General features: G+C 36.3%; 1 protein-coding gene across 1 annotated transcript; it reads right to left on the bottom strand.

The window, feature by feature from the left end:
• Positions 1–563: 563 nt before the first annotated feature.
• Positions 564–22,089, bottom strand: NBN (nibrin). Its single transcript, XM_066565569.1, has 16 exons — positions 21,954–22,089; positions 20,087–20,220; positions 18,324–18,469; positions 16,920–17,079; positions 16,415–16,518; positions 14,757–14,874; positions 14,290–14,480; positions 13,104–13,204; positions 11,500–11,632; positions 10,797–11,054; positions 10,073–10,541; positions 8,018–8,089; positions 6,660–6,815; positions 5,551–5,664; positions 4,494–4,543; positions 564–2,842 (listed from the first exon to the last, which is right to left on the bottom strand). Exons 1-16 carry the CDS (start codon positions 21,982–21,984, stop codon positions 2,812–2,814), a joined length of 2,268 nt encoding a protein of 755 aa, XP_066421666.1. The 5' UTR covers positions 21,985–22,089; the 3' UTR covers positions 564–2,811.
• Between the last annotated feature and the right edge of the window lie 39 nt (positions 22,090–22,128).

The raw sequence follows: 22,128 nt of genomic DNA, 5'->3' as shown, positions 1-22,128 counted from the left end.
AAAAAAAAAAACTATCCCAAACAAACCCTCAAACTCAGTTACACACAAAACATGTAAGAAACAAGATCTGAAGTTAAATGTCGAGACGTATTTTTAAGGTGAAGAGCAGAACTTTGTCAAAAGGTAGGTATACTTGCAGACCGTAGTATGGCAGATGAAAGAAACCTTAGATATCTTCCTGGATTTACTGAACTTTTTTTAACCTAAAGAAAAGCAGCACCAAACAAGCTCTCCCAGAAACTGAATGGTTGAAACCAGAGAGCACAAGCTGCCCGGTGAAAATAGAGCATGCAGCAAAATTTTTGAACTGCAGGATGCAAAGTTGATTGCCCTTGCTTGTGCTCACAACCTTTGGCTCACCTATAAAAATGCCTCCACCCTTCAGCTTTCCATCCTTCTCTTTTCTGATTCTATGATTTTCCCATCCTCCTGGGGAGTGTGTGAGTGGCTGCCTGGGGCTTAATTGCCTAATGGGGCTAGCCTACAACAGTATGCTCTATACCATAAAGGAAATACTAGGTGAAATTAATGCACTAGCTCCAGGGACAAGGCAGATACTGATGTAATTTTTTGGAAATTGAAATTTATTGTCATGTAATTATGTCCTTTTTCATCTACCTCAGAAACTTCAGTAACAGAAGGCCAAACCAGTAAGCCAGCAAGCATATTTCCTCTAATATCTTGAGGTGAAAATCGTAACAAAAATAAATTAAAATGGAAGGAAGCCTTCAGAATAATGAATAGGACTTGTCACATGAATTTGGTGTTACAATTAAAGCCATGGGGGGTTTGTCTGTCTAGGCTTTTTAATGCAAGCCTAACTTTGTATTAAAATAGCAGAAGCTCAGTTATGCTAATGTGTAGGCTTTTCATCAACTGGACAGCAGCAGAAACTGGATTACAAACCAAACTATATCACTGCTAGGCACCCTCAAGTTGGAATCCTAGAATATTCTGAGTTGAAAGGGACCCACAACTCTTAAATACTAAATTAAAAAATAAGTATCAGAGCTGGTTAATTCAGCTGTCTGGGAAACTGGATTTGAAGAGCCCTAAATCACAAAACATGAAAAAAAGAGTGCTCTCAGCTATGCCACCAGGGTTGCTTGAGCCCCTAGCAGATTGCAGTCTGGGCAGCAAGGGACCTAGTCTTGACTTTCTTGCAGAAGGCCCCTATATATTGCATGTCTTGTCCTTTCACCTCAGAAATTCTCCAGCTGCTTTTTACAACTGTAAATACAACCTTTCTGAAGAATCTTGGAAAATCTTGTTCATTGATACTCTGCTATTCAAACTATTAGCTTGAATTTAGTAACAATCCAAAACGTCAGCAGTCTACAAGAGCTGTTGGACCAGTAGGTCTTCAGCCAGAAAACCTGGACATTCTCAAAGTGATAGCAGAAAAACTCACCTGAGAATAGAACAGTCAGTACATCTCCTTCAGAAAGAATTTCTACTGCTTAAGAACTGCTAAAGTCTTTTTAAAGGTGTTTGGTGGGTAAGATTTGATGTGCCCTGATGCAAACACTCTCACAGCTTTTGTGGAGCTCAGAAGTATTGGGCTGCACTTTGTGTATCACTCTGGACACTGCTGACCAGCAAGAAGACACCAAGAAAACATTGGCTTTGGAAAGCCAAATATGTTCTGCATGTTGCAACCATGATGACTGCAGCACATCTGCTACCTTGACATGCACAGATCTCACAGCGCTGCTCCTCAGATCTGATACACATTGGAGCGGCTTCAACGGAGTCTGTTTGTGTCAATTCAATTACATCAACCAGATTACTTCTTCACATGAGGAAGGAGATCCTCCCCCTTGAAACAGGATGCAATAGAGCTACTGTCCATCTTAATCTGCATGTGACATCTGTCCATCTTTAACTGTATGTGAGACAGACTTCATACACTTGAGCAGGAAGTCTGGAAAGTTTTTCTCACTGTACTTCCAGGGCAATCTCACTAATTGCAATTCTCAGATCATTAGGAGATGAGCTCTCCTAATCCACAAACAGGTAATTGCTTCATAGCTTTCCCTGTCAATCGAACTATTTTGAAGGCCATATTTTTGCACAGTGATTGCAAAAAGTAAAGGCATGAGAGAAAGAAATGGGTCATAAAACTCCAAACTGGAGTGTAACAGCTCTTTAAGACTTTGTCTGGATTGGAAGTAGGTTTTAACAAATGAACATTCAACCAAACCGATTTAAAGGTGTAAATGAAAATATGTTCAAGCAAGAGAAAAAGAAGCTGTTTTTTTCAGTTCAAAGATACTCTGTACCAGTAACAATAGCATATGCTCTATAAAATGAACCACAAAAAAAATGGTTCATTATGAATCATATAATGATCATATCTTATCAACCATATCATGATCAAATACCAGTTGCATCTCAGCCTCAATAGATTTTTAATTCTTAAGATAATACCTTTGAAAATGCCTAATTAACAAAGCCTTTCTAAAAAACTAAAAAATAGCCTGATGCTAACTTCCTTTTTTTCCCCAAAACAGTACCAATAACAAACATTAGAAATAGCCTAAAATGAAATCCTAAGTATCTACAGTATTTTACTGAGCATTACTCTGAAGTAACTAACGGGAAGGTCTTGACAATGGTGCAATCTGTAACTACCAAGCAGTGAAAGGAACTTTTCTTTTTCTTTAATAAAAGCAAGACTTAGAAAACATGTCTTACAATAAGAGATATTCAAATGGTCACATATAGGAACATCATACACACTGTAACCAGGAAACCTAAGAAACAGAAAGCAGGTTTTGCCAGAGAAACGCTGTAAATCCAGGTCACAATTTATCTTCTTCTTTTCACGTTAGGATCATATCTGCAAGAAAAAAAAAATCTATGTCACAAATAAGGAAAACAATGATATTCAAAGTTTATATAGCTAGACAATGTGATGCAAGCAGCTTTATTACATATTCATAACAAGGGAATAGCCAGTGCTCAGTCCTTTCCCTGACTACACTCCTATAATTAACTATAGTTACTACTATTTGAATGAAGTATGCATGAGGTACAAGAACCTCTGTATGAACTTTAGACAACTCTTAATGAAATTTTCAGATTTCCTAACTACTCACAGCCTTTAAATCTGATGCATGAACAAGCTTTTCCAAGCCTTTAATGTCCCACCAGTATGTTCTTTACTGGAAAAGGACACCACAAAAAACAAGAGAGGAGGGAGGGAAAAGGGGTCCTGTATGTTTATATTGATGTACATTTGGCCACAACTAATTCAGACAAAACCTTTCTGCTGCTTCCTACTCCTACATAAAGCAGATCCTCACCCTACCTTGACCTTTATATAGCTTCTGACTGACTGTTAGAAATTCAGAGCTACTTTCTGGATATACTAAATAGTTACTGATTTACTGCAATATGCTTATAGTTTGACTCTACTTGACACTGCTATCCCTTGGCCTTCTCCACTTGTGCTTCATCTCCCAAATTCCTGTCATTTCTTTGAAATTGTGATGTGTTTTGTATTCATGCATGAATAACTTACAGACACATCTGAATGATCAGGCAGTTTTACTTCCACTAATTCTGCTTTCATTCATCAAGACTTTATGCTTAGACAGAAAAATGTGACAACTTGTGAACAAAATTACATCACCATGTATCTAGAAAGGTATTAGAAGTTACTGTTGCTGCTATACAACTCAGACTTCAAAACTTAAATGTATACCCTTTAAAATAAATTCTCCATTATTAACTGTTAATGATCAGAGCAAGTTGTTAATGCAGTAAGATTTTCTGAATGGCTCTAACATGTATTGGTATGTTAGTATCATGTTTGTTTGACAATGAATCAGGAAAAAAATCCTTCTTCACCACATACATTTTTCTACTCAAATGCACAACTTTTGGTGTTAGTCAAATTCATGAGAGGTGAGAAGTCAAACACTGGTCAGTTGTTTCTTCACGTAAAAAACATAGAAAGTAATGAAGTTTTTGCAAAACAAAATGAGGTCCCTGTATTAACTCTCAAAACAGTTATTTGATTTTATTGTTATAGCATTGTAACATGATTGTTCTAATGCTTAACTATCTTCTGGACAGCAAATTCTATGGAAGATTCTATGGACTGGATATGGATTCTATGGGCAGGGAAGGAGTGGGGAGATAAAGCAGATAGGAGTAGGAGATGATACATGATGGAAATATCTCATCAGAACAACAGCAGCTTCAAACCTGTCTGTGACTGGCTACAGAGATGCTGACAGTCATGAAATCTTTTCATGTTTTCTCCTCCAACTCACCTCCTCCCATTTTCCATGTTAAATGAAGCCTGAATAGGTTGTTTTTTTCCCCAGAGAAATTGTTGAACCACTTCTGACTACATTTTATATATGAGAATACATGAAATTTTATAAAGACTAGTCAAAGTAATCTCTTCTAAAATCAAAATTTGTCCAAAAAATGTGATGCAAAAAATACACATTTTTAAAGTACAAACATAAAAGTCTTACCTAAAGAGATCATCAGCAAGTGATTCTTCTCTTGCATGTCGTTTCTGTTCCTGACAAAGTTGATTTAATATTTGATTGTTAAGGATAATTCTAATGAGCTATCTAGAAAAACAATATTCCTGCACTAACAGAGTTTTCCCCGAAGAAGTAAGTTTTCTCTAAGTACTTCATTTAGTGCATATTCACATTAGACAAGTTATTTCACTACTCAAATTTGGCTGCTGCTACCAACTAATGAAATGGAATTGTTTGTGAAAGGTGTCAATTTTGGTCAGAAATGTGTTTTTTTTTAGGTTTTAAGCACCATTATAGAAATACAATTTTTTAAATCTGATTATTTGTGTATAAGGGGAATTGTAATTAGCATTATCTATATTCAGAGATTAAAAAAATGAGATAAGAAGTGTTGATGCAACTGCATCTCAATCAGGCTGTGGAAACAGTATGACTCATCAGCAAGTATTTTTAAGGAAACTATCCGAAAATGAAAGTGCTAAAGAACTGCCATGATAAGTGTTTTTTCAGGACTTCTATATCTAAAGAGATGCACAAAAGAAAAAAATATTAAATTTGTTCTTACTACATCTCTTCAGTATACTCCAATAGAGTTTTACTCATGCATTTTCTGTTCCATTCAAGACTAGAATATCAAATGTACTGTAGAACTATTTGAACACAGTTAGCCACACAGAAATTCTTCCTAGCTCCCTGTCACATTTTTACAAGTCACTAGTTTACATAGCGCTTATTTCACTCATCAAAAGATTGTTCTCATTTAGGTTACTGATTTGGCTTTCTATAAATATTTCTGATTACGTGAGTGTTGCATGCCAAATGAATTTAAATAACCAGAAAAAGATGAGTGTTACCACTGACCTCTGACATTTAGTAACTTTACTACTGTACATGCTCCCATGAGCATGTGTGGATGACTAACCAGCTGAGGTTTTATCTAAAAAATAAAATCCTGAAGTATTGCAGTAATGATCACAGGTTGGTATGACCACTTACATTAGTCAAGTTTTTATTTGATCATGTTTAAAAACTAATTTCTTACCTCCATTTCTTGCCTTAACCAGTCTTCTAGTTCTGAATTCTTTTTAGCATGGTGAGCAATCAAATCTGATCCTCCAATAATGTGTGGAAGTTGTCCTGCCCCAGGGTAAGCTACCTGTTGGACAATAAATTCTTACAACTACAAGGCAAACATAGCGCAAATAAAAGATCTATTTTAACTAATTGAGAAAGTCTATTCAGATATCACAGAAGAAAGTCAGGCAGTCTTTCTCTGATTAACATTCAAAGATCATATTTAAAAAAGTTAAAAAAGCATTTACAGAAAGCTATTAACTCCCTCCTTTTACCAAAAGAAACAAACAAAAATACATCTGGTAAGTTAAATATAATAAATTAATTTCATAGTGCATTAAGTGGTGTTTGAAATATCAATAAATATCAGTTTATATTTTACTGTCAGACTGCATAAGCATCTGTAACAAAACAGTGGAAAAGAAACTATTATCCAAAATTAAAACATTATCTAAAAATGAGAGCATACTCCCAGCAAGTAGTATTATCTGATCACATTCTATACAGAGTATTTTACTGAAGTGCCTTTCTAGTCGTCTCATACCATATGATTTTACTTTTTATTTTATTTTTAATATAAGCTGAAGTGGTACTTTTACACTGAACACCATGAATCATTTTGCAATTGTCTTCAGGACCCAAGCAAGCAATCATCTTACCTTCTTTATGATACAACTTTAGTTCTATTTCTAAATACAAGATTTATTAGTTAAAATGGAAGATTCTGAATCAGCCTATGCTGTATATATAGGTCTTTGGAGAAGTGGAATTGCTAGCTTTTGGAGGTATAACTGAAGTTATGGTAGTTATCACTTACCAACTTATTCCAAGTAACAGCTTAGAACAGGGAATACAAGTATCTAAATCTAGCACAAGGTAAGCCTTTGTCAACCTGGTACTTCTTCAGTCAATTAACAAAATACTTTTTACAGTATAATATGGTATTTAAATTGTTTCTTTCTTTAGTTATTATCAATTTATAAAAAAATCTTTAGTAACACATTTCTACATTTCTAATACTACTTTTTAGTATTTTTAAATAGTGCCATCTTGTGACCATTCAAAAAACACACCAACCTTTTTGAACATTTTGAAATTTTTCTTTCCCCCATAGCTGTTATTTCCAGGGAGATGACTGTTCTGTCTTGGATGGCTGACAACCAGTGACCTAAACTCTGTCAACAGAAGCCTGCTAGGAAGATTGCTGGACTCATCTTGCAGTTTGCTGTGGTTCTTATGTAGGAAGAAAAAGAGAAGCATTCAAGTGTGTTAACAGACATACAGCATATCTAACAGTACAAACTGTAGAGATATTATCATAAGCAGAGCTAAACAAAAGTTAGGATTACAAAAAAGTGAGGGAAAGCAGGAGCAGTGCTAGAAGTTAAGATTATGTACCAACTTCTCAGCCTCCTTATATACTATGAATAGAGTAAATTTGTTTTGCTTATGTTTAAATACGTCTTTAAAGGCTCCATGGCAGACAAAGTTGAACATCTTCAGCTCAATTCTAGCCTATAGATATCTGCCCAACATTCGGGCTGCAGGCTGAATTTGATTAATATATCAAATTTTTCTTGTCCATGAGAATGCTCATACATCAGCAAGTTTGCATGCACACTTTGCTGCCTGGGGCTACATCTATGTGGATTCCAAAGGAGTCTGTGCACAGGACAAGCTCACAAGTAACACTGAACTATGTTCAAGGACAGCTGAGCCCAGATGCAGTACAGCTGCTTTATAGTAAAATATAACTGTAAGTCCTTTAATCTGAGCTGACCCTGCACTTAGGTATACCTGCTCAGCATTCCCTCTTCTTGGAGCTTTTTTTTGTATGTGGGTGAAATGGTATTATTCTGTCCCTTGTTGACTGGCTACACTCTATCTCTTCAGAACTTTTTTTATTTCAGTTCCATTCAGCCTAGTCTCCTTTCCTCTGCCTCACTGCCACTCCAAGCAATTCTCCTCTCCTTCCTTCATCTCACCTACAAAAAATCAGCATGCTATCTACTGTTAATCACTGTATATGACATCTATTTTCCCCATGCTCCATCTCTTCCATTTTAGTTGTGATCTTACAGCAGACAAGATTACATCCCTGGCAGGTCTTTAAGTAGTAATCTAAGAAAATCATCAGTACAACTATTAACCACAGCAAAGAGTTAATACAGTGACATATAGTTTCAGTCACCTTCAAGTATCCACCAAATGCCATTACAGAAGCACACAGATGAACTACTTTTTTTCACAGTCTACAAGCTGGACTGCACTATTCAAACTAACATAGGATTATGTTAAGGAGTACAATCCTCCAAACCTCCTTTACCCTGAAACAGGATCCAAAAATACTATGTTATGAAGAGCAAAATTTTGATGTCTTTTTGTAATGCTTCTTAAAGTTCACTGCTCAAACTTACAATTGGCTGGCTCCTTACCAAGACTGGAGACTCCGGCTTGATATCAGTTTTCATTTCTGAAGTTAGAACTGATCCAAGTTCGTCTTCTTTCTATTTGATTAAAAATTATTTAAAATATAAAACTGAAATGAAATAGAAATTTAATTACATAGAATTGTTTTCTGCTCTTTATGGTAGAATAAACATATTCAAATCAATATAAATCTTTAGACAGGAAAGAAATTGTCCTGTACATTAATTTTTTTATGATTTTATGCACACTGTAACAATCATTGGAGATTTTCTCTATTAAAAAAATCACTACTGTTTGTTAACTTGTTTTTTTTTTCTTTCTTCCTTATACACTAGGAAGTTTTGTCCATCTGTACAATCTTCAAAGTTCTGTCAGGTTCTGGAAAACTGTAAAAGCTTTTGAATATAAAAAGTAACATTTTCAATTTGATATTTGAAGTGTACATATGTGTAAGAAAGGACATTTTATTACCACGACAAGAAAGTGTTCTGCAGGTTGATTAAGTCCTACAGTTTAAAACTAGATTTGCATTACATAAATTATTTTCAATATTTGATAAAATACCAAATCAGCTTTATGCACTTTATAGTTTTTGAGTCAATTGCTCACATTCTTTGTCTTGTCAGATACACAAGGTGCATCTGTACTTAGAGAAAACAGTTATCAAATTTGCCTGGGGACCTTTATAATGAAATCTCCTTCCTAGTCCACTGGAAATGTATTTTACATGAATAAAGTAGGTCATAACTAAACTATGAAAAGACTTCCTTTCAGCAGAAATCTTTAAGTGCATATCTGCTAAAGTACCAGTTTAGTGGCACATAAGATTGTTTTTCTCCTTCCTGACAAGAAGCTTGACTAGAAAAACTTTCCCAGCACCAAACAACAAAATTCAACAGACTATTGCAAACACCAATTTTAGTCTGCCGGTATGCTCAGACCTAATAAAAAGTACCTACTGTCTGATAGTGTAAAAAGCAAGAAACAAAATTCTCTAAATTACAGGACTTGTCTTTTTAAGTTTGCCTGTTAGTAACAGACACAAAAAAAGAGCATAATAATGAAGTTAAAGTTCACACTTTGCCAGAAGCAAGCTCCAGTAAAGCATCAACAAGGTGTCAAGCTGCTCTGACCTAAGCATGCATGGACAATTACTAATTCTTATGTGGTCCAAGGAATCTTGCAAATTCCAGTTAATCATGCATTCAAACTTTTAAACACTTAAACACTGCCTACACTGTAAATGGACTGGACAGTAAGTGCTAAAATATATATTCTAAATAAAAAATAAACTTTTGCTCTTATTCCTATTGTATTGTTAATACTCTAGACCTTTCAACATTGGTGGAAAAAAAGAAAAGCAGGTTTATAAAGGAAAACAAAGTGATCATTGTTAACTCAACGTGTATGGTTTTCTTCATACCACTTAGAAAATTTCCTTAGTGTCAAAAACAAAAAACAAGAAAATAATCACAAAAACACAAGCTGTGTTTTGGTTTTGCTGTTGTTTTTGTTGGGTTCGGTTTTAAATTTCTCATACAGGAATTTTAATAATCTTTCACACAATATCAAAAGACTCAAAAGATGTTGGACACTACTGTGGTATTCAACAGAAGAGATCAACTAGAAGCTTCTTTAGAAAATTAATTACAAAAATATAATTGAGTACTATCTTAGTATAAATAACAATACTGTAATTAACACAGCAACAAGCAGTATGAAAAAGTTTTCTTGGACTACAAATATATTCTCCTATTCTACTTACAGTATATAAAGTTAAAAAAAAAAGGAAATGTTCAGAATACAAGCAGTTTTCAATAAGCAAAGAAAAAAAATGCCCAGAAGAATGAAAAAACATTTAGCAAGTGTAAAACTGCAATGTTCACATGTAAAAGATGAATCATTCTGAACTAAAAATCGATGTATGAGATTTAAGCAAACAAATATTACAGAGCCACTTTCTTTATGCAGGCAACCTCCTCCTTAAAGGAATTAATTGCATCCTTCTAACAAAGTTGCAAATTTCAAGATTAGGCACCTGAGAAGAATATAAAACTTACCAATACTTTATTCTCCTCTTGCTGATTTACAGTTACTTCTGGAATCCTGCTTCCTTTGGCTTCCAAACATCGTTTTTTTCGTTTAGTTCTTTGAGCTTCCTGGTCATGATCTGCCATTTGATCTTCCCAGTCTATGTCTCCACTTCCAAACACAATTTCTAGTGATTCTGTATCTTCAGATAAATCATCTAATTCCTTTCTCTTTTTTGGTGCATGATTTTCTCTAGAAGTGGTTTTAGTGTCTGTTCTATCACTTGTTAGTTTGACACTTTCCCTCATAGGCTTCATACCCATGTCTTCTGCAAAACTTGGGTTTGGGTCAAGGATGTTATTTTTCTTTTGATGCTGTTTTGCTTCACTATTGCAGATCAATGAAGTTGTGGATTCAGTGCACTTGGGAAGAGGTGATGACCTTTCCTCCAATTTTGCTATTTTGGGTACAGATGTTTCTTCTTCTTCAGCTCTTTCCCTTAGCCAGAAAAAAATTACAAAAGCATTTTTGAGTATGATTAGCTGTACCCACAACATAACAGCTTCTGGAGTTTTAGGGACTGCATTGTGAAATTTAAAGTACCCTTGAGGAAAAGCTTTCTATTCTAGGAATTTGATCTAAATACCTTTTTAAGTATATGTCAAATTTAAAGTATATTGCTTGAGTTAAAATTTTCCAGAAACATCATGAACATGCCAATAAGAGAAGTAATGGCAAGAACATTTCAAGTACCTTTTTCTGGAAACCTGGAAGTAATTTGTAATTGGGTTTGGATGACATGAAGCACTCTCACAAGGTTTGCCAGCTTCTGGAATTTTAGATGGTGAGACAGGCTGACTTCTTTGACTGAATCCAGATGTTCTGTTCCCTCTAGGTATCGATGTTCCTGCATTTACACTGCCACTTGTACCACTGCTTTTCTTCCCAGTTGTATCCTGGAAAGCCATTTTCTTTTGTCTATGCACCTGGGAAGTATTCTTTATCTCCATACTAGATTAGAGAAGAAAGAAATACTAAATGACACATGGGAGGTTACCAGAGATACATCAAATCAGAGATACACTTTTTAAGAAAGCTATACCTGTACTTTGAATAAACTTATAAACAATGTGCTAAAAACAAACTGTGAAACCTGCTATGATAAATACATTTTTATAATTGTGAAATGGCTTGAAAATTTTTAATAGTTCAGACAGTCAAGACAGATATGCAGTATCTACATGTGTATTTGAAAGTCATCTAAATCCTATGGGATGCTTTCTGTAATCTAGTACTCAAAAGCAGAAATTATCTCACCACAGACAAGTGACAGCAATGTAGTGAATGGCATTTTGAACCCTGTATATCTTTCCCCACGGCAATGATACAGTTCCTCTGCCATAAAAGACTGCTCTATTTTCAAGTATTAGCTTAGAAATTGCCATGAATACTTTACCATGTCTGCTCTTCTGTATCAGCTATGTATAAGGAGCTGCCATCTGCAGCAGTTGGCATTATGGTTTCATCCACAGCCAGACTCTGGGAAATGGCTTGGCCTACGACAGCTGATGCAGAACTTTCAGGTACAGCTGCAAGACCAACACAAGAGAAGAATCAGCAGGTTAATATCACATCTGTGATTCTTTGCATGTGCTATTTCACATTACTACCTGATCGTGTGAGATCTCTGTAAAATGGTCTTAAAGCAGTTTTCATTAAAAAAGAAGCAGATTTATTAATTTTAAAAAAACTGACAGCAATAGTTCTAAAGGACCATATTCTGGAATTCCGATTTAGTTAAATATTCTACTGATTAAATAATGAAATTCTGCTTAAATAAAAATGAAACATAATGAGAAATCATATACCAATATGTACATAATGTACTTTAAAAATCATGGGGTATATATTTTATGCAAAAAAATAAAATATATATCATACAATATATAGATCATGCAAAACTGTCAGAGCATAAAATTCCTTATATTAATCCTTTATGATGATCTCTAATGTGATTATTGTATCTGGGACACAGGTTTTTTCAATTTTAAACCCTGCTCCCTTTAAACTCTGATATATAGTCTGTTTACACAATTTCAGACAATTTAACTTTTATCCACTTAAATTGTTCAGACTGGAAACAGGAATCAGCATCTCTGCCAGTATTGCATAGATGTCCTTCTCTATTCAAAATACATTTTCAAGCAAGTAACATTCCTGCATGTAAAGACAAACTTACGGGGGTTGTTCTTTGATTTTTTTCTTTTATTTTCTACCTGATACAACATTTTGTAGAACAAACCAGAATCTATAAAACATTATTCTGAAAATTTCATAGCAACAAAACATAGAATAATATGAAGAGGCATGAAAAGAGAGAAACAAAACCTCTTTCTGTCTCTCCAAGACTTTTGTTATTACCGCATTAGCAAATACAAGCTTCAAATCAAAACTTGGAATGTCCACTCCCAAATGTGGTGATCATGTCTCATTGTCTTAACTTATGGAAAGATTAGTTTTAGTTTTGAATCTCTCTGCACAGGAGATGTCTGTATTTTCCTAAAGCAAATTCTGTTTAGAGTAAAGGGCAAAAAAGAAAAAAAAACAAGCTTTAACAAATTGCTTCCATTCTTATTCTCTTGATTTCTGAAATTCATCTTTAAGTTCCTGATTACTCCAGTCTTTTAGGAAAAGACAGAATAGCATGGAATTCAAACTACTACATACATATGAATTCAGTCATCACTAAAAATATGAACTTCAGATGTTTTTAAAGTAACTTTCCTTTCAAGGTCACTGTTCTATGTGTCTGCCTTTTAGGCTAGTTTTAGATCCACTTTTTATTTACGTAAGAGTAATATAATTTTCATTGCAATTTACTGCAAGACCATTAAAAACCAATTACCTCTTTGGAGTTGTATACATTTTTCATAGAATGTCTCTCCTTTTTAGTGGTCTTGCAAAACAGAACAACTTGAACGTTATGATTGATGTTCCGACATAAAAAGAAATACTGCTTCTTTGAGGCTGTTAACTTATTACTACCCTTCTTCCAGTTACCTTTGGAAGCAGGCTGCTTTTGAGGGTTGCAGTACTTTTCTGTAGACATGAAGATAACTGCCAATCCAATTTCTGCCTCTGGAATAGCCCTAAGATTCTTACTGTTAATATACAAATAAAAAAAAAAAAGCTTTTTCAGTACAGATTGAAAGACGAACAGGCAAATGACCACAGGTATGGCAAAGTACAAAATGTTCCATTCTTCCTCCAAAAAAAATCAGCCTCCAAAAAACACTACCTTTTTTCTCAATACAGTAAGTGAGCACAATTATCCTTCATTAGAGCCATGTCCTATATGTGTGAACTCCCCTGTTTCCTGCTGCTGTAGCTACTGTCTAGCTCCAGTAATCTGGCCCATACATTTCTCCTTTCCTGATTTTTGGGCATATAACCAATTATGCTCTACTTCTGATTCAAAAATGTGTGAAAAGAGACTTGAAAAATCTGACCACTTCTTACAAGTCAGGCATCCTTCCCCCACAAATCTTCTGTACTACAGTCATGAGGAGAGATTGAGTACTGTCTTCTCTACCTAGCAGGAAAATTTAGGGGAACTAGGTTTATGTGTTAAGATTAGGATTTTGTTTCATTGTTTTAATAAAATGGCATAATGATAATCCTAACATTTATAATATATGCGGTCTGCCCTCTCAAACAAAACCTACCACCAAAACAAAAAGTAATTTTCATTAAATAGAAGCTGTTCTTTAAAAACACTGTACAAATAATTATACAACAGTGAACCACATGACCTCAAGGTGCCATCTCATCTCCTTTTGATGAAATACATATAAATGAAATATCAACAATGAAATATCATACAATAACAATGAAATATCATAAAATATCTATTTTGAATTCTTAGAATATATTAATTTTAACTTCTTTTAAACAGTAGAAGAGGAACTATTTGCTGTCTGTATTTTTAAAGCAGCTTCATTACAATGAATTTCTGTAGAACTGAGTTCTACAAAAAAATAATAAAAAGAAGAAAGCAGGAATTCCATCAAATCCTCACAGAACTGCCAAGTTCTTTCTTTAGTTACTCTGCTAAATACTTTGAACAATGTAAAAACGACCTCTTTATAAGCAGCCTCCTGCTTAAATATGTATGCTAACACCATGACCAAGTCTCTGTAGAAGTTCTGAAATTACCCTACCGCTGTACAAGAGAACAATGCTGCACCTTTCCAAGTCACTCAGAATGGAATCAGTCCAGTTTGTCATAGAGTCAGATCCTGAGATCTGAGAGTTTGCCAAACCCACATCAACTACACAAACTTCAGGAGAAAGTAGTAAAGGCATTTCTTTTCTTCCTTCTGTCATCAACTTTACTTCCCCTCCTCCAAGAACAACTGCTGGACCCAGTTTCTTGTGCTATAAAGAGAATGCAAAAAAAAAAATCTTAGAATGCAGTCAGTTCAGAGGTATCAGAATACAGAACTATCAGTGTAGTGCTTCTCACTGATGCACTACTGCAGATGTAATATGTTCTGGACCTTCTCTACATTTTATCTTGCTTAGGCCATAGGAAATATGTGTGCCATAGGAAATCCTTCTTTCCTGATGAACCCAGAATGAGTGTGATTTCAGAGTGAATAAACCTGTACTTAGCTATCCCTGCAATATTTTTGCAATCTAAAGCCTGATTACCTGCTTGGCAGTTAGAAATACAAACGTTTTTCCACTGAATATTTTTTTCCTTTCATGATGCTCAGATAAATCCAAGTTATCACTGCCAATGGAAGGCTCATCAACTGGAGGATAAAAGCTGCAAGAACAGAAAATAATAGTTAAAAAATTCAGATTTGCTTATCAGTACTGACTCACAGTCCTTTCTGTTTTAAAGTTCTGAAGTTAAAATCCTACATTTCTCTGTTAAAACTACTTAGATAGATAATTTTCAAGAGATTGTTAAGAAGAAACAGAGCCCCCAATTTCTCAACATCAAAGACAAGACCAAGACTTTCTACTTCAGTAACTAAGAAAACGCTCTAAGAAATGCATTCACCCAATCTTCTGTACACATATCCACATTCTTACTAACAATACTGACAAATGAGACTCCAGCTTCATTCTGCACTTACTCTAAATAATAGTAAAACTCCACAAAAAATTAGTCATCCTGCTTCCTCTACTCTTCATGTGTGGACAGTCACCTCTCATTCTCTTCTACTGTTTTAAATTGTGTACCACCACACTCGAGAACAGCCTACAACCTGACAGCAGACAAATACACTTTTTTTGCTGGTGGGATGGAGAACAGAAGGGATTCACTCTGCAGATTCTCTATTAGTTCATCCAATACAGGGAAACTGAGCAGGACTTTAGCTGGGAAATATATTAGGCAAAAATAAAACTCTACATAGTTTACTATGTACCCAGCCTCAGTCTTCAAACTGTTCTACCAATGGCTACTACCACACCTACTAAAGAAAATAAATTGCCATTTCCTAACATATATGCATATTTATGCTTACATGAATGTATATACATAGTGGGAATTTCTAACCTGTATAAACCATTTGTTCATACAATAAAAAAACCAACAACCACAACCCTCAAACAAAACACAAATGTCTCCCTTTTCAAGGTAAAATGAGTAGCAATATGGGCTCAGATGAAATTGTCACATACGATATTATGACTATTTTACATTTTCTCACATCAAGAAAATAACCGAGAGAGCTATTCTGCAGTATTTATTGATTCCAAATTAAGAATTTCCTTTTGAAGTTAATTTAACCATGAAAACAATGAATATTCTATTCTCATTTAGTGAAAGCCAATGCACATTAGTCTCACTTCATCTCTCAACAGATAATTAAAAACCTCTTCTATTTCAGAGAATTCAATGGTCAGGCTAACTCTGTTCTGACCGAAGTTTACAGTAAACTCAGTAACTAACTAAAAGTCAGTAACTAACAGCACACTGGAAAAACACATCTAGATAATGAAACAAACTTGAAACAATTTCTTTTATAAAAGTGTAATTTCTTTATTTTTATGTATCAATTCCCAAAAGTGTTTGAAGCAACATTTAAATACCAACAAACAAGTTCCCTTTCAGAGACAGTAACATCTCTAAGCATAGAGTCAATTACAGAGCTCATTTTATAACTCTAGAGATGAGAACAATAAAATTGCTGGAATATTAAAATGTTACTCATATTAAGCATTCCTCCACAAATAAAATTACTATGAATTGTGTACTATGTAAAAGTCATCAGATAAATGTGTAGTTATCTGATAATCTCACTCCCATAAATTTCATTCTGCAACACAGTAAACATAATGATTTGGCAACTTACCTTACATGATTTGGCAACTGTTGCCTGGATTGAACAGCTCTGATTAATTCAGAAAAAAACTCTGGTTTTATAATTGGTCGAGCACAAATCAAAGCACATATAGTCTGAAAAAACAGAAAATACAAATTTACTTCATAGTAAAAGTTCAAATAAAATATGGTTTAACTGACATTAGCTTTTTAAGATCTAAGATGTGGAAAATAAAACAATACTGATTTGTGCTTCTAGAATTGTTTTGCTTTTAAGAGCCTAGCTTTTAATTGGTGTCTTGATTAAAGTTATGAAAACGTAGAAGGTAACTAATAAAAATCCCTAAGTCTTCAAAATTGGCTTTTTTTGTTTTCTTTCCCTTCAACCTCGTGTTGACATACACATCTTCTAAACTTGGAGAAAGAAGAGTTAACTACAGTTTTGCAGAGAAAAGTCTTGAACAGCTCTAGAATTTAATTAGCAGTTGTGGGAAAACTGCAAAACAATGCTATCAACAGGCAAAAGCTCAACGTACCTTAACAGTAACTTTTACTGATACCATTACAAGGTGGGTACATTCTTTTGTCCATTCATTGACTACAAGGCCTCCAAGCTGCTGGATGGCTTGATTTAAAGCATTTTTCTGAGCTACATCTAAACATGAGGAGCAGACAACCAAAGGTTCATATTCCACTCTGCAAAGAGAGAATCGCTTAAGTTAACTCAGCCAATCATCATGATAAACAGAGCTGACTTAACTATCATACTTTGTATCTCATGGAAATCTGAAGGAAAAAAAATAGAAGACCCATACTCTAATCTAGATCAAAGTAAAATCTTCCTGCTTTAAAATTTCCTGAAGAAACAAAATACTAATTTTTATTCAGAAAAATTACTGTCAATTTGACCTGAAATATTTCTATGGACTTGTGGCCCTCTTACAGACATCACATAGAATTAGTGCCTCAAGAATAGAGCAAGGTCTGGGAATATCCAAAAGAAATTTGAATGTGTGCCTCCAAAAGCAAAAGTATGCTCAAGAGGACAGGTGACCAACAGATCAACACTTCAAAATACAAATGTCATAAAATGCAATTTCAAGTAAGTTTCCTAACATGTCCATTATCCTTGACCATAAGCCTTTATATCTATTTTAGATCTTCCATATCAAATTATATTATTTCATTTTTAGATTATTTAAATTTCCTTCTACTTTGCAGACTTTCTAGTACAATAGCCATGATGTATCTGGTCTCATGGTATGATTCCTGTATCATGTTTCAGGTATGTTTACCTAAAATATTAAAAAAAAATACTGTAGTAATAGGAGGAGAATGCCAAGTTTTTTCTAACAATAAATAATACCAACAGCATTGGTAAAACTGAATAAAATTTCAAGGCACAAAGCCACCTTCTGGTTACTTTAACATTGATTTTAATGGTAATTAGACTTTTTCTATTTATCTGCTACTTCATTTTTAGAATTCTTCCAGTAAATAAACAGATAGTACTGGCTACCATGTTAAATTTGGAAAAAAAAATCAAGTTGGTTTCACATCCTCCTGCAATGCCAGTTCTTTTCTCATTACGTTCTAACAAGGGCTCCAACAAACTCTAAACCTTTCTCCCTTCTTCTCATTTGGTGTAGGATTTTGTTCTTTCCCTAAAAGAGCCTTTAAACACTCTCTGTACATGACACATTATCTTCTAAAATGCCAATGTTTTCTTATCTACAATTTTAATCTCCTAGTGTCAAAATAAATTATGCAAAAATATAATAGAAAACTATTTCAGAAGCAGGTGTGGAACACGGGCAAAATACTATGTACCTCCTTTGCTTTGTAAAAATTAATCATTGCTGTAACACTTGCAAAGTTTCATGATATACTCTTCTAAAAAATTAATTTTTTACTTGATATTTTATAATCAAAACACTTACCTAAACTTGCTCTCAAAGACTCCAAAGTTGATTCTGTCACCAGACTGCAAAGACACTGAAGCACCATTGAGTTTTGATCCATTAACAAAAGTGCCATACTTGGATGTATCTCTTACTGTTAATACAGGTACTGTGAGAGACTGACTCTGAAGATAAACATAAACAAGCCAATATAGTTTATCAGAATGAGACAGTTTTATCAGAAACAAGTTACTATCACTGTGAATCAAAGCAATGGATAAATAAGAAGCAGCCCACAAAATATCATCTTATATAAAGACTTTGGACAATAAGGCTTGCTGTATATAATTATTTATCTTCTGTTTTTTGCTATAGAGGAATGAGAGAAAATATCCATGTTTTTAGCTTTAGAACTTTTGTGCTTCTTACACTTAGTCTTTTTGGAGATAGCACTTTATCTTAGAGATAGCACTGCCAGACTGTGCATGGCAGTCATTCACTGTCCCAAAGCCTGAGCTAGTGCAATTTAGCAAGGCTCTGAGATTTATTATGTTTTCACCTACCACACAGTTCTATCCTGGGCATCAGGCTGAACAGCAAGTAAAAGCCTGAGGTCACCTGAGGGCACTTTCTTGTGCTTCCTTCCATGAGGAATGCTAGTCTTCCCTGAACTGCAGGACATGGAGACACCAGCGTCTCTTGAGAAGAGGTTAGATACTGTCAGATTTCCTAAGTGGCTCACAAGCCAACGAGAACACTGACAGCTTGTTTTTATGAAATTTTGCCGTGCAGTTATATGCTACTAGACAGAATGGATCAGGTGTGAAGGGACCACTGGAGGTGATCTAATCCAAGCTGCCTGTTGGAGCAGGTTTCCTTATAGAATGCTACTTGGGATTGTCTCCAGGTTCCTTTGGAGTATCCAGAGTAGAGACTCCATAACCCCTCTGGGCACCCTGCTCCAGTGCTGAGTCACTCTCACAGTAAAGTTCTTGTGTTTTCAGGTGGAACATTCTGTGTCCCAGTTTCTGTCATTCCTACTGTTTGGCACCACCAAGAGCCTGGCTCCCTCCTCTTGACACCCTCCCAGCTACTGACAGACATGGATGAGGCCCCATCTCAGCTGTCTCTTCTCAAGGCTGAACAGGCCCAGATGCCTCAGCCTTTCCTCACAACTGAGGTGCTCCTGTCCCCTCATTATCTTCACAGCCCTCCACTGGACTCACTCCGTATTTGCAGTATTAAAGGCACAAATATATTTTACATGTTTTATTTTAAACACTACATAAGGCTACATAAATGAAATTTCTGTTGACTGGCTTCAAATATCTGTAACTGTCACAACACTCAGTGACAGTAAATTGCTGATTGCTAATTCTCCTTGGTATATTTTTCTTTTCCGTGCCCTAAGCAAATACAGAATTAATGTTGTGAAATGAAACAGAAGCTAAGTCTGCAGTAAAACAACTAAAGCACTTCCCAGAACCTAAAATTTATCTGTGTAATGAAACTTAATTGCATCATTTTCCTGCTATGATTATTTAATACAAATTCCTAGTGAATCTTTGCATAAAAGGAAGCTTGGACTACTAAAATTATGCCACAAAATTCCTCAATGAAAGCAAACAAACCTAAGGAAAAAAAAAACCAAATTTCAAGATTAAAAAAAATAAACTACAGGTGATCAATGGTTCTACTCCAAGCATAAAACTGGTGAGAGCAAAATGAGAGCATGCATGGTCATGGCAGCCTGGATCACCCCCACAGAGCACTGATAATGCAGTAAAATGGTGGCTACTTACAGGGCTTGTTTCAGGCCGACTTACGGTCAGAACTGCGTGACTTCGGCTGATGGACTGATCATCCTGAATTAAAATTGTGCAGTTCCTGCGTCCAACAACATATTCTACACCGCTTAAAAGCCGATAGGGCTCTCCTGGAAATCAACAAGAGACAGAAAAATAACGATTTAGAAAAAAAACCCCACCAAAATACCTGAAGCACATGGGAGAGACATTGAGAAGTCTGTAGTACATCCAAACCTCAGCTTTGCCATGCATCATTTATGGTCAGAGCACGGTGCCAACAATGCCAAGGTTGTGGGTTTTATCCCCATATGTGCCATTCACTTAAGAACTGGACTCAATGATCCTTCCAACTTAGACTATTCTGTGACTCTGAATTCTGTGATTCTGATTAGAATTATCCATTTAGCTTATAGACAAAACCTCTTTCTTTCTTTCTTGCTCCCTTGCTCTGTCCATTATAAAAGGATACATTTTATGATAAATCAGTTTCAAAAGTGGCAGCACAATTTTTTTAAGGATAATATATTTTTACCAATACTTTATTGAAGATTAAGTGCAACATCTAGAATAAAAAAAAACCCTCAATGTAAGATAGGTTTTCTAAAACACCTTTATAAGGGTACCTGATTTTTTGAGATTTTATTATTTATTCACATAACTGATTAAGAGGTTCAGAGGAAAATGTCTTCCTAATGAATGTAAGGAGATCTTCATGGAAATCAAATTGACACTTAGTAAGTCCAGCCTCTGACCAATGCTTAAGCTTTGTACCTGTCACCTGGACCCAGTGGTGGCTTCCCAGTGAATGGCTTGACCTCCCGAAGGTGTGCTACCACTGGTCAACAGAAACAAAAACGTTCCTTGATGAATACAAGTACGTAAAGATAGATTCCAGTTATCGACCCTGGCAAATAACTTTCAAAATATGAACTGTGCAGAAATTATCATTCTGGATAGAATGAAGAGTGTTTTGATTCACTCAAGAGCTCTCTAAGCAGTAAGAGGTAAATCAGTTCATTTCAACATGATTAGCTGCTGTATCCACCAGGAAATAAACACGCAAAATTTCCTCCCAGTGAACCAGGAAATAGAGCAAATGCAGTTGTGTTAAGTCTGTTCCTTACAAGCACTTAGGAAGAAATATACGTATTACACGAGACTTATTATTAAAGTTCCTATCGACAAGAAAACAAAGAAGAGTATAGAGGAGATTTAGTTTCAAAACTCTCCATGCAAGAAACGCCATGAAGTTCAACACTTGGTCCTTGAAACATCAACACAATAGTTACACATCGTTTCTGCGGCTGCTGCCTCAGAGTTCAACTCTCCAGGTATTTCAAAGCAGGACTCTGTAGCCTGCAGCACCCTAAGACATCCCACACGGGTTCGAAAAGCAGCCCTACTGGGTTTAGCAGGCGCTGTGGTCGGCAGTGCTCCAGGGAAATACGGAGGCTTCGGCGAGGACGAACGCACCGAGCGACCAGGATTTAGATCAGCATCGGCCCGAGGCAGGACGGACACGCCCGCCCGGCTGGAGCCAGCCCCGGGGCAGCCATCAGCCCCGGGGCAGCCATCAGCCCCGGGGCAGCCATCAGCCCCGGGGCAGCCATCAGCCCCGGGGCAGCCATCAGCCCCGGGGCAGCCATCAGCCCCGGGGCAGCCATCAGCCCCGGGGCAGCCATCAGCCCCGGGGCAGCCATCAGCCCCGGGGCAGCCATCAGCCCCGGGGCAGCCATCAGCCCCGGGGCAGCCATCAGCCCGGCACGCCCGGGGACCGCGCAGCGGCGGAAGGGGCGGCGAGGGGCCCGCAGTGCCGGGGCCCAGCCCGCCGGAGCGGCGGAGGCGTTTGGCGTTCCCTCACCTTTTCCCGAAGCGGGCACCAGCTTCCACATCCTGGAGCTCCGCCCGGCAGCCCCCGGCGACCCGGACAAGGCCGGGCCGGGGAGAGAAAATCCCGGGATCTGCCGCTGCCGCCGCGATCCCGCGCGCCGGGCCGGGATAAGGGGAGGGACGCGACCGAGGGCGCCGCCTACTGG

The sequence above is a fragment of the Molothrus aeneus genome, chromosome 1 (genome assembly GCF_037042795.1).
Source record: "Molothrus aeneus isolate 106 chromosome 1, BPBGC_Maene_1.0, whole genome shotgun sequence".
NCBI lineage: Eukaryota > Metazoa > Chordata > Aves > Passeriformes > Icteridae > Molothrus > Molothrus aeneus.
This window is presented reverse-complemented; position numbering and strand designations above follow the sequence as displayed.